General features: G+C 46.2%; 1 protein-coding gene across 8 annotated transcripts in view; it reads left to right on the forward strand.

Moving 5' to 3' along the window:
* The window catches only part of WDR59 (WD repeat domain 59), a 90,803-nt gene that overhangs the window by 64,449 nt on the left and 12,779 nt on the right, over positions 1 to 13,575 (forward strand). For 3 of the 8 annotated variants that reach the window (XM_087971761.1, XM_087971762.1, XM_087971763.1), the window contains 6 exons: positions 593 to 705; positions 6,480 to 6,618; positions 6,713 to 6,785; positions 8,743 to 8,866; positions 10,301 to 10,443; positions 11,837 to 11,978. In XM_087971761.1, coding sequence (XP_087827887.1) covers positions 593 to 705; positions 6,480 to 6,618; positions 6,713 to 6,785; positions 8,743 to 8,866; positions 10,301 to 10,443; positions 11,837 to 11,978 — 734 coding nt within the window. Of the gene's footprint in view, positions 1 to 592; positions 706 to 6,479; positions 6,619 to 6,712; positions 6,786 to 8,742; positions 8,867 to 10,300; positions 10,444 to 11,836; positions 11,979 to 13,575 lie in introns of those variants that run through there. The other 5 variants (XM_087971765.1, XM_087971764.1, XM_087971766.1 and 2 more) reach the window with 3 other exon arrangements.

Here is a 13,575-nt window from a genome sequence, read left to right on the forward strand (position 1 = left end):
TTGCTATTGCCCTTCCCGCTTTCCTTCCTTCCATCCGTCCGTCCATCCATCCATGATGCACAGTGGTTAGAATGCAGCATTGCAGGCTAACTCTGCCCACTGCCCTGAGTTCGATTCTCACTGGCTCCAGGTTGACTCAGCCTTCCATCCTTCTGAAGTAGGTAAAATGAGGAGCCAGATTGTTGGGGGCAAGAGGCTGACCCTGTAAACCACTTAGAGAGGGCTGTAAAAGCACTGCAAAGCGGTATATAAGTCTAAGGGCTATTGCTATCTTCCTTCCTTCCCTCCCTCCCTCCCAGTAGTTAGAATGCAGTATTGCAGGCTAAACTCTGCCCACTACCAGCAGTTTGATCCTTACCAGCTCGAGGTTGACTCAGCCTTCCATCCTTTCGAAGTGGGTAAAATGTGGACCCAGATTGTTGGGGGCAAGAGGCTGACATTTGTCAACTGCTTGGAGAGGACACTGTAAAGCATTGTGAAGTGGCATGTAAGTCTAAGGGCGGCTGCTATTGGCTGGCGAATCGTATCTGCTGTAAGCCGCCTGAGGTTCTCGCCTACAACAGCATGTCTCTGACCCAGCCTTCTCTTCCAGGTTTGGTCCCTGGCCACGGTGGCGACCGATCTCTGCCTGGATCCCAACGTTGACCCAGACTTGGAGACCCCCTGGGCCCAGCACCCTTTCGGCCGCCAGCTCCTGGAGTCTCTGTAAGGAGGCATTGAGAAGGGAAACATTGGAGGGGGCTGGGCAGAGGCTGCCCTGCTTGCTTGTTGTGGAGGCTGTTAGTTTCTTGGGCCGCTGCCTAGGAAGTTTGGGTGGGCACTCGCATTGAAGGAGGCAAAAAAGGGGGGGGGAATCCCTTTTGCTCTGGCATTCGGAGGTGGTGCAACTGGAGCCGTATTAACCTATTTGGAAAGGCCAAGCTGTGGCCTTTTATTAATGTGAAACCCTATTGGGATTCTTTACGGTTAGTTACTTAGTTTACTTTATTGTCATTGCACTTGATACAATGAAATCAAACACCATCTTCAGCGCACATCATGACCATGAAAATAAACACAAACACACATCCTTCACACTCCACACATTGAATGGAAAACCCCTGATATTGCATTCATATTGCACTAAACAGTAGAATTCAACAGAGCTACTGCCCTGGGATAAAATCTGTTTTTCAGCCTATTTGTCCTTGTTTTTATTATCCTGTACCGTCTGCCAGATGGTAATAGTTCAAAAAAAGGGTGCCCAGGTTGAGATGGATCTTTGAGGCTGTTTTGAACTTTCTTCTTTTTTAAAAAAAAAAACAAATTTTATTGATTTTCAAAGACAATACACAAACAAACAAAACATAGAACATAAAAACATAAAACATCTTTTCTGAAAGCTGCTTGATCCCGGGTTACATCTCTTCGTACAGACACAAATTCAAATTCATATTCATTTTATATACCATTCCATATCTTATTACCATTTTCCATTTTCTATATAGCTTCTCACCTCTTTCACCTTTCTTAGTTTTATTTTATTTGTCTCATCTCAGTTCAGATCATAATACTTATTATTCTTTGTCTGTTCTGTTTCCAGCTGTCTATTTCTCTTTTCTCTTTAGATAACTCCTGTACACTGATTGGAGTGTGATGCCTTTGACTCTTTCCCCTAAATTTATAATACTTAATATAATACATGACTTCCATTGGGATTCTGTTTAGTACATTCTAGAATTACACATTATATTTTATAAAAAGAAAAAATTTATAAGTATATAATATAATTAAAACAACTATCAATGCCAATACAGATCTAATCATTAATATTAATATTCATTTATATCTTACACATTACTTTTCCATTGAGTATCATACTTTTATGGGGACACTTATACTTTCCATAGTTATTTCATAAATCATTGTATCATTAAAATGTTCCCATTTCCTCCTACTTCAATTCTCTCATTTATTTCATTGCCTTCTTTTTATTCACAAAAAATTTCACTAAGTTACACTAAATATTTTATCCCATTTTTGATCACATGTTGTTTCCAATTTTCTAACACTATTTCTAAGTACAAATATAAAAATACAATCTTGTGTACCTTTGCAGAATCCTTTTTTCAATTAAGTTTACCCATTATCTCTAAATGAATCTTGTTTCTTTACATCTTGCTCCCCACCATTAAGGCTTCTCATCCCTTCCTTCCTCCCTTGCTTGTTCTTCTCCCTGCCCTTTTTACCCCCTTGTCTCTCCACCTCCCTTTTCTTCTTCTGCTTTCCCCCTTTCTGTTGCTTTCTAACATTATATCCACTTTTCACCTTATTTTTCTCTTTTTTGGTTGTTTTTTCAAGTCTTAAAGTCCCCTTTTTCTTTTCCTCTTTCTCCCTTTCTTCCTCAAATAATGTTACTTGTTCATCAAAGATGGCTTCTTCTTTATCCCAATCATCTTGTTGCGCAGTCAGTTTCTCATAAGTGCAAATCACCATTTCTAGAAATTGAAAAAGAGTGCCAAGAGAGTCTTTCCCTTCTTGTTCTTCTTCTTTATATTTTTGGTATTCAATTTTCAATTCATCCACGAGTGATGCCATTGTAGAGAGAAAAAGTTTTTCCAAAACAACCACCCAAGTGTTTTTAGTCAAAAATAATTCCCAAAAGTCCCAAAGTCACCAAACAATCCAAATAGGCTGTTTCTTTTGGCACTTTCTTCTTTCTTCACTTTCTCTTTCTGGGGTTACTGTTTAGTTACAAAGTTCCAATTAAAATGTATCTTTTAGAAGTCTTGTTAATATTTAATAATTCTTTAAGATTCTAGGCAGTCTCCTCCTTACTTCCAAATACTGCTCCAATTCTCTTCCTCTCCCTTCCCACTTACAGCAAAAAAGATTTTTATTTTTTTTAGATATTCAGAAATCCTTATCCCTTTAGCATTTAATTACCTGTTAGTGCCAATGCGGGTTTTTCGGATTTCTCTTGCTTTCTCTTGCTTTTCTATTCGCTGTCACGTTAGGAAAGAGAGTGAAAAAAACACTTTTTTTCCCCTTTTAATTTCCATTCGCCGCTTGTAAATCCTTGGAAATGATGTATCTTCCACAAGTTTTTAATTTCCAGGGTACTTTCACTGTTACTTTGTCCCAGTCAGCAAAAAGACTTTCACTTCTTCTCAACTCCTCCTGCACTTTCTTTTCCCAGCTGAGCGCTTCTATGTGGCGGCCATTTCTGACCGCCGCTCAGCTGCCTTCAGAAAAGGGGGTTTAGCTGGCTAGAGAAGAGAGGTGTGATATCTCTCGACCCTGCCAGATCCCCCCTGTCTTCGCCACCTTCTACGGAGGTGGCTAGCCCTGAAGCCAGATGGCTCAGGGCACTCCGGCAGCGAGCGCAGGCAGAAACCGCGCACAGTCGCGGATTCCTGCCTGCCCCGAAGCGCTGCAGACCGGAAATCATTTTGAACTTTCTTAAGGCAGCGGGAGCTATAAAGCTCTTCCAAGGAAGGGAAGAGGGCAACTCATGATCCTCTGGGCAATGATGTTAACCCTCTGGAGCAGGGGTAGGGAAACTTGGCTCTTTTATCACTTATGGACTTCAACTCCCAGAAGTTGAAGTATAAAAGGTTCCATAAAAGGTTCCCCATCTCTGGCCTACTGGTTTTTCAGTTGTGAGGGAAATCAATTTTTGACTTGAATGAGACTGTTTAATATACAAATGTAGGACATATTCTTATTTATATGTCCTACATTTGTATATTAAACAGTCCCGTTCAAGTCAAAAATTGATTTCCCTCACAAATGAAAAACCAGTAGGCCAGGGATGGGGAACCTTTTATGGCTCACTCAGGAATTGTGGGAGTGATAGAAGAGCCAAGTTTCCCTACCCCTGCTCTGGAGGGCTGTCCTCTCTGCCACTGTGCAAACCCTACAGAGGGGCAGTAAGTTAAGATACTCTCTATGGTGCAGCGGGAGAAGGTCACCAGCAGTTTTTCATTCAGTTGTTTTCTGAGAAGTCTTAGCGGAGGGGTTTCCAAACTTTTTCAGGCAGTGATACATGTTAATTAATACAGGTGGTTCTTGACTTGGCAACTGTTCATTTAGTGACCATTCGAAGTTACAGTGGCACTGAAAAAAGTGACCCGTGACTGTTTCTCACACTTGAAGCGTCCCCAGGGTCACGTGATCTGACTTCAGATGCTTGGCAACTGATTCGTATTTCTGACGGTTACAGCATCCCAGGGTCACACGATCCCCTTTTTGCGACCTTCTGACGAGCAAAGACAATGGGGAAGCCAGATTCACTAACAGATCACAGATAGTCAGAGTTGGAAGGGACCTTGTAGGTCATCTAGTCCAAAAGAACCCTTCCCTTCTTGTGCATCTTCTTTGTACTTTTTAAGTTCCGTTTTCAATTCATCCAGAAGTGGTGCCATTGTATAAATTTTTAAACAACCACCCGATTGATTTTAGTCATTCAAATATAATAACCAAGAATCCAAAGATCACCAAATAATCCAAATACACGCAAGCTGTTTCTTTTTTTTGCTCTTTTTTTCACTTTCTCTTCCTGGGGTTACTATTTAGTTGCAAAGTTTCAGTTAAAATGTATCTTTTAGAAGTCTTGTTGAAGTTTTACTTTAGATTCTTTTTAATTCCAGACAGTCTCCTCCCTCTTCCAGATCCTGCCCTTATTCTTTTTCTCTCCCTTCCTGCTTATGAAAAAGAAAGTTTTTAATGTCCAGAAATCTTTATTATCCCTTTGGCATTTTGTTTTATTTTCAGCTTAATTGCCTATTGATGTCAAAGCGGATTTTTCCGATTTCTTATTTAAGTCTCTTAGTTGTCAGTATAGGGAAGGAGAGAGAAGGAAAAAAAAAACCAAACCTTTCCCTTTTCACTTTCCTTCGCTGCTTCCGACTCTTCTTTGGGAGCGATGTTATTTTTTGTAAGTTTAAATTCCAGGGTACCTTAGTTGTTGCTTTTACAATTTAACCCGGTCAGCCAAAACTTTCACTTCTTATCTTCCTCCTGCATATTCTTTTCCGGTCGAGTTCTTCTTTATGGTGGCCATTTCTGACCACCGCTGCAACTGCCTTCGGGAAAAGGAGTAATGGCCAGCTGAGGAGGAGAGATGCGGCTCTCCTCGACCCTGCTGGTGGTCTCCCCCCTCTTCACCACCTCTACGGGGTGGCTTAGCCCCGAAACCAGCCGGCTCGGGGCGCTCCAGCAGCGAGCCCAGGCAGAAACCACGCACGATCGCGGATTTCTGTCTGTCGCCGAAGCCCTTCAAACCGGAAGACCAAGTGATCACTCATTTGATCACTTAACAAACTTGTTATAAATTAGCAACTGCAGCCATTCAACTTAACTGTTGTGGTAAGAAAGATCATAAAATGGGGCAAAACTCACTTAACAAATGTCTCATTTAACAACAGAAATGTTGGGCTCAATTGTTGTCATAAATCAAGGACTACCTGTATACGTATGTCATAGATTAAGAGGCAGACCTCATGATAGAAGATTGGCTGCATTGAAGTGAACCTTGTTTTAGTCTCTCACAGAACTCCTACAAACATGCATCCCAGCCTCCCCTCTCCATACCACACAATTTCATCACAGCTCCCCTTTAGAGCCTGGCCTCTGGACAAGCAGGAAAACTGGATTTTCTGGGCATTTTTCTTCATGTTTTGACCTGTGTCCTCCCAGGCTCTTTAACCTGACGCTTTGCACCTGAGGCATACCTTGCCGTACTTAGAAAATACTTAGCTTTGGTCCGTTTTGTGGAGAAAATTGTAGAACAAAACTGCTGTTAGGCATAGAAATTTAGCTTCTTGCAACTCTTTGTGTTCCAAGCTTTTAAAAAGAGGTAAAAAATTTCCAAGTGCAGTGAGTGATAATAATGGACAAGAATTCTGATTATTATAGTAATAATGCTAACTAGTAATAACAGGAGAACACCTGTTTCCTTTCTTCCCCACAATATTGTCCTCTTAAACTAAGAGGCCAGGCTTAGATTCACTGAGAAATGTGGTAGTAGAAGCAATTACTAGTGTTACGTTTACTCCCCCCCACCCCCCCGGTTTTACAGAGTAGCCCCACAGCAAGATGGGCAGCAAATAAATGAGAGAGAGAGAGAGAGAGAGAGAGAGAGATGGGTGGATGGATGGATGGATGGATGGACAGACAATAGATAGATAGATAGATAGATAGATAGATAGATAGATAGATAGATAGATATAGATAGATTTAGATATCAAGCCTTCCTCTTCTGGGGAGCGAACAAGTTAGATCCATCTTCCTGCCTGCCCTGAATATGAGCTGAAATATAGTAAATTACAGGCAGAAAGCTGCTGTGTGAGCTGCTGTGCAGTATTCTCCGCTGTTACATTGAGCAGTTGTGTTTGCTTTTGGCATCAGCATGTTACAAAATCCAGCCTCTCTGTTCCAAATTTTAATCTGTAAATAGCTGAGGGCTATTTTCTTCTTCTTCTTCTTTCCCTCTGTAGGTTGGCACACTATTGCCAGCTCCACGATGTGCAGACCTTGGCTATGCTGTGCAGCGTCTTTGAGACCCAGTCCAGACCGCAGGGAATCCCAAACCCCGCAGGCCTGGCTCCTCAGCACCCCTCCAGCCACAGTCGATACGTATGAGCTGATTTGCGTTCCTGCTCTTTTCCCTCCCCCTGCACCCTTTGGGGAGAGATCCTGATGTGATTCCCTCTTGTTTTCCCCTTGACAGCCCAGCTTTACCTCCTCTGGCTCTTGTTCCAGCATGTCAGACCCTGGACTGAGCACCAGCAGTTGGAACACAGGTATGCACACCTCTGTTACCTTGGCAGTACCTGGAGGCTTCACCTTTCTGATTTTTGGCATCAGAAAGATTCACAACCCTCTGTGTAGGCTTTCACAATTGGGGGAAGGGGTATAAGCTTCTTGGAATATCTCTGTTGTCTTTTACTAGGTTTGGCATTTTTGAAAAGGAGAGGTGGCATTTTGCTAAAGACATTCCAGATTCATTTAGCTAAAGGACTCATTAGTCCCATTATCCCAAAGGTGCTTTTTCAGGAAGCAACTGGAAAAAAGTAAAATGAAGAAAAGCACCTTTTGGGGCAGCCATGACCTGGAAGACTGAGAGTCTCTACAGACTTTTAGCTATACAATTTGGGATGAACACCCTTGGAATCGTGTGGGAATAAGGGATGGATTTCCAGACTACAGGAACCATTTGCACCACTCAGGTGACCCTGAGGACACAGACAAACCTCCAAGAGATCTCAAGGATTCTCTAAAAGGATGCAAATGACTAGCTGTCTGCAAGGAATAGAAATCCTTCCATTCTTCACCATCCAGTCAGAGCTGAAGAAGCTTCTTGGATGAGAAGCAAAACTTCTTCCAAGAAAAACCAGAAAGTCCAGTTGCCTCCTGAAAAAGCACCTTTGGGGCAACCATGATCTGGATGGCTGAGAATCTCTACAGACTTTTAGCTATACAATTTGGGATGAACACTCTTTGAATGGTATGGGAATAGGGAATGGATTTCGGGGGCGGGGGGGGGGGGGAAATGAGACTACAGGAACCATTTGCACCACTCAGGTGACCCTGAGGACACAGACAAACCTCCAAGTGATTTCAAGGACTCACTAAAAGGATGCAAATGACCAGCTGTCTGCAAGGAGTATAAATCCTTCCCTTCCCCACCACCCAGTCAGAGCTGAAGAAGCTTCTTGGAGGAGAAGCGAAACGTCTTCAAAAGAAAAAAACCAGAAAGTCCAGTTGCCTCCTGAGAAAGCACCTTTGGGGCAACCATGACCTGGAGGGCTGAGAGTCTCTACGGACTATTAGTCCCATGAGCAATTAATTGATTGGGGGCATCTGCCCATGGTTGCCAAAGTGCAAAGATGATTTGGGGTAAGGCGCTTGTGCCACTTCGTAGGTACCATCCTGGAAGCAAGAAAGGTTCTTTGGAAGAAATGTTTGCTGCTCTCAAGAAATACTTTTTTAAAAAGCCCCCTGCTGAGTTACGGAAGGTAGGGATCACCTGTGGATTGCCTCAAATGCAATCCACAATTGCTTAGAAACATTTTCTTGCAAACAACTCCATCCAGTTTTGGTCACCACTTTACAAAAAAAATGTTGAGACTTTGGAAGAAGCGCAGAGAAGAGCAGCAACTAAGAGGCATGAAGATTGAAACATACGAAGAACGGTTGCTGGGACTGGGTGTGGCTAGTCTAGAGAAGAATAGGAGTGATATGATAGTAGTGTTCCAGTATTTAAGGGGCTGCCACAAAGAAGAGGGGATCAGAATATTCTCCAAAGCACCCGAAGGGCAGGAAAAGAAAGAATGGATGGAAATTAATCAAGGAGAAAAGCAACCTGGATTTAAGGAGAAACTGCCAAACAGGGAGGACAATGAACCAGTGGAACGGCTTGCCTTCAGAAGGTGTGCGTGATCCAACATTGGGGTTTTTAAAGAAGAGACTGGACAGCCACTTGTCTGAAATGGTATAGGGTCTCCTGCTTGAACAGGGGGCTGGACTAGAAGACCCCCGAGGTCCCTTCCAGCCCTAGGATTCTACGTTTTCACAGAAAACCTGTCCTGCCTTAAGGCAGAGCCAGTCCTTTATTTGGACTTCCGTCGTCGCTAAATGCTAAAAGGGCAGGGCCATGACTTTTGGGCCAGGCGCGTGTTTGCTGCTGGGCTGGGAGGGGGATTCTCTTGCAGGTCCCACCCTCACTGGGATCAGCTAATCAGCTTTTGACTTTTGTAGCCAGCAAAGACATGGAACACACCATAGGCTGGGCCGAATCTTCGCCTGACGACTTTCGCCTTGGGAACTTGGCGTATGCTGATCCGCGGGACCGAGAGAGAGACCAGCACGACAGGAACAAAAGGTGGGCGAGGCCAGTCACCAACCACTTCCTGGCTGGGTGGAGACCAGGGGCCATGATGGAGAGCCCTTCCCTCCCCTCCCCCCCCCCAGCCTCTTTGGGATGTTGCCAAGAGCAGCAGTTTCAAATATGGTTTGAGGACTCTTTGTTAAGTTTGAATTTTGCCCCATTCTACGACCTTTCTTGCCACCGTTGTTTAGTGAATCACTGCAGTTGATAAGTTAGAAACCTGGTTGCTAAGCGAATCAGGCTTCCCCATTGACTTGTCAGAAGATCACAAAAGGGCATCACCTAAGCTTGGCACACAGCAGCGGTCATAAGTATGACCCGATTGCCAAGCTTCTGGGTTTTCATCACATGAGCAGGGGGGTTGTGATGACCCAGGGTGGGATACAAAACAAACACAGTCACAGAAAACAGGTGAAGCCCCTTTTATTCCTTCACTTTCCTTCCAAGCGCCAAATATTCTTGATGGAAGCCAAAAAACTCCCCCACAAACAGTTACAAGAAGAAGGGAAAAAGCAACACAAGCCAGGCAAGATAAGGGCTGGAGGACGTCCACAGATAACAGAACACACACTGGGAAGGACACCAAACTCAGAGAGGAACCACAAACTAGAGATATTTCCATTCTTTATTTTCAGCGCTTGCCCGTAAACATGCCTGTCCTCTCATCCAGTTGTCACAGCTGCAGCCCATGAAGAGGATCAAGGCCCTCTCCTCTCGAGTAGACCACATCTCTCCCTTATCCTCTCCTCCCTGCGTGCCCTAGGATGGAGAGGGGATGGGCCTGGGTCCTCCTCTGACTGCCCAGCCAGCCTCTACCCTTCCCCAGCCTCCTCCACAACCTCTGGAGCCACACTTCCACTCCCTGTCAGCTGTTCCTCCTCTCCCTCAGAGTCAGTCTCCACCAGAAGCATGATAGGGATGCCGCAAAGGTGGTAACTGTGAAAGACGGTCATAAGTCACTTTTTCCAGTGCCGTTGTAACTTAGAACGGTCAATAAATGAACTGTTATGAGCCGTGGTGGTGCAGTGGTTAGAATGCAGTATTGCAGGCTGCTTCCGTTGACTGCTAGCTGACTGCAATTTGGCAGTTCAAATCTCACCAGGCTCAAGGTTGACTCAGCCTTCTGTCCCTCCGAGGCGGGTAAAATGAGGACCCAGATTGTTGGGGGCAAGAGGCTGACTCTGCAAACCGCTTAGAGAGAGCTGTAAAGTACTACGAAGTTGTATATAAGTCTAAGGGCTACTGCTTTTGTTGTAAGTCGAGGACTAACTGTATAAGCAAGTCCGTAGGAAAGGACACTGCTAAAGCTCCTTCTCTCGTGCAGAAGGACAGAAACCGGGCAAAGAGAAAACTATAACCAGGCAAGAGTAGAAACCTTAGAAACCCCATCAGGGACCTAAAGGCCCGTTTGTGGATCTCGTCCTCCAGGCTTCTGGATCCTGCCAACACCCAACAGTTTGACGACTTTAAAAAGTGCTACGGAGAGATCCTGTATCGCTGGGGCCTGCGAGAGAAACGAGCCGAAGTCCTCAAGTTCGTTTCCTGCCCCCCCGAGCCTCATAAGGGAATTGGTGAGTCTCATCCTCTGGGTCTCCAGTAGATCGTCCTCTTCTGTTGAAGGGTCTTGTCCCGTCTCCCCCCGGAAGGACCTGCCCTCCTAAAGGGGAAAGAAGGCCCCAGAAGTTCCGGTTCTGCTCTCTTGTCTCCTCCCCTTTGGACTCTCCGCTGAACAGGGATGCTTAGGGAGGGAGCCATTCCAATAAGACAGTGTCAGTCTCAAGGGAGCTAGATGAAGAGGTATGTCAGGGTAGCTTCTTTCTTGCTTTTTGCCTGCAGACAAGAATCTTGCCAGGCTAAAGCACAAATCTGCAAACTGTTATATCTCCCGTGTGAACTTAGTAAGGCCACACCTAGGATACTGCATCCAGTTTTGGTCACCACGCTATTAAAATAATGTTGAGACTCTAGAAAAAGCGCAGAGAAGAGCAACCAGGATGATTAGGGGACTGCAGGCTAAAACATACAGTGAACAATTGCAGGAACTGGGCCTGGCTAGTCTAGGGAAGAGAAGGACCAGGAGACAGGCTTCCAATATTTGAGGGGCTGCCCCAGAGAGGAGGAAGGGGTCAAGCTATTTTCCTGTCTATCGTTACGTGAGTCCAGATAGGATGAGTTATCTCAGCTTAAACCAATAGGACTGAGTCTGCTCAAATTCAAGCTCCGCCCCTTTGCTGTGGCCACTCCCCAGTTTTCGACTCAGTCTTAGCCAGGACTCCATGTGTTTTACAAGGCTCCAATGTAGCTGTAATTGGAGCCTGATTGTAAAAAGGGACAGAAAGTTTTAAACGGACCTTTGAGGCTTGGAATCTGCTGGAGACTGGTGAGTGAGCTAATTTTAGCTCCAGGAACTTGGAAACAGCGCGAAGGGCTTCAGACTCAGCGTGGGGAGCCTAGACCACGTGGGATGGCTCCTGGGCAATCGGCCTGATAAGGGCAGCCAGCTGATTGGCGCGGCAGCAACAGAAACCGCTTGAGGTTTCTCTTTCGCTTTCTGGCTTGCTGTATTGATTGCCTTGGCTGCAAAACGCTCAGCGCAGCAGCTTGCAGCAGCTTGCAGCACCGGCTTGAAGATCTGGGAGAAGCCACAGAAAGCTTTGCTGAATGTTTGGAGGAAGCAAAGTAGCTGCTTGATGAGGCATCGCCCCAATCCCAGCTGGCAGGGATTACCCCCAGCTAAAAGGCGCTATCGGCCACGTTGCCAGTGCTGGGTTGCAGACCAACGTCAGGGAGTCTCCAGCACTGAGGAAATCGCGTGGGTGCTGTTCTGACCTGCTTGCAGGTCCAAAACCTGGTGTGTGACTGGCAGGGTGTGGCTGCAGCAGTTGCCCTCACAGACTTGCTAAGCCGGCTTACCAGGTCCCCTCCCTGCCCTGCCTCTTTCTTGTGAATGAATTCATTCTCCAGGTGAGATGGCTGATAAAGAGCAAGAAAGGGAACCAAGCCCTTCTACTTCCAAAGGAAAGTCCCGAAGCAGACAGAAGAAGAAGGCCCCTGAAACCAGAGCTGAACCAGAGGTCCAGAAGGAAACAAAAGCTTCTGGAAAAAGGTCTGAGATCTCCTCCTCCTGATGTTGGTTCAGATCAGTCTGCACAACCCCCAGTTTTACAACTGGAAGTGTAGGGCCTTCTGCCTTTACTGGGCTTCCTCGCCCTGGGATTTGGTCCCCTGATAATTCTTCTGCAGTTGGGGATCCAACTCCCTTGGGAGACCTTAAGAGGGAGCCTTCAATTGTGGAGGACTTGCTTCCTCCTCCCCCTAAAAGGGCCAGACCTGTTGCTGAACCTTACAATTCTGAGGAAGAGGAAGAGGCTGCTCCAGCCCATTTGGAAGCCATTATTGCTAAGGCTATCAGAAGGGGAGTGGTAGAGGCTCTTTGAGCGTCCAAAGAAAATATCTCTCAGGCCTCAGATCAATCAGATCCAGACAGGTCTTTTTATGCTAGAGAAACCTATTCCCTCAGAGACAGAGGTTCACCGGTGCCTTCGTTACCCAGCATTGCTGGCAGAGCCCTTGAAGAAGAGAAGAAAGAACCTGATTTCTCAGAGGATGAGGATATGGCCCCGGAGAGACCGTCCTTTACTGGCATTTTTGATGCACAGAAGCTCAGGGCTTTATTATTCAAAGCCAAGAAAACTGCAAAGTTGAGGCCTGGGGCTGATGTTGGTGAAACAGAGGGTGATGGCATGGTGCCACCGGATCAACTTTTCGATGAACCAGCTGTAAGACCAGAAATGGAGCCTGTCCCTAGATTATTCTTCAATATTATACAAAAGCAGATGGAAGCCCCTGGTACTTTCTCATCGCTGTCGGCCAACGAGAGGCATTTCTTGACCATGGGGCCCAAGCTAACCAGCTCTCTGCAGTGCCTACAGTTGATGCACTGGTCGCGGCTATGATCTCTGCCTCATCCAATCTGGGAGATCCTGAAGAGGCACTACAAGCTGAAGATAAGAGGATCGAGCAATCCTTCCAACGCACTCACCTGGCAGCCGCTTGGACAGTTAAGGCGGCTTCAGCTGCCTCCTTTTTCACAAGATCCTCTCTACGGTGGCTTCGCCAATTGCAGGACTGTGTCCCTGCATCTGACGTGCGAATTCATCAGGATATTCCTAAGTTGGTCGCAGCCGCAGAATTCACTGCAGACACTACCGTGTTTCTCACAAAATAAGGCCGGGTCTTATTTTTTTTTGACCCCTGAAAAAACGGCTAGGCCATCTCTTTGGGGGTGACTTAATTTCCTCCCCCACCTAGAGCGGCCCATACGCACATACCTCGCTGCGAGGCCACTTCTATCGGCCGGCAGCTCCCCGAAGGCAGTGTCCCCAGCTGCTTCAGGGCGTGGCGTGGCTGCCCATGTCCACTCGCCTTTAGGCAGTCTCTTTTGGCGATGGAAGCTCCCCAAGTGCAGTCATCAGCCACTTGATCGGCCGGTAGAAGCGGCCTCGCGGTGAGGAGTGTGTGTGTGCCGGCGCACACACACTCCCTCACCGCGAGGCCGCTCACCGGCCGATCGAGTGGCTGATGACTGCACTTGGGAGCTCCATCGCCAAAAGACACTGCCTAAAGGCAAGGGGACGGGTAGCCACGCCCGCCTGAAGCGGCTGGGGACTCTGCCTCGGGAGCTTCTATCGGCTGATGTTCTA

This window comes from Notechis scutatus, chromosome 9, assembly GCF_049901735.1.
Source record: "Notechis scutatus isolate UNSWTSFEM ecotype Mainland chromosome 9, rNotScu1.2, whole genome shotgun sequence".
NCBI classification, from domain to species: Eukaryota; Metazoa; Chordata; class Lepidosauria; order Squamata; family Elapidae; genus Notechis; species Notechis scutatus.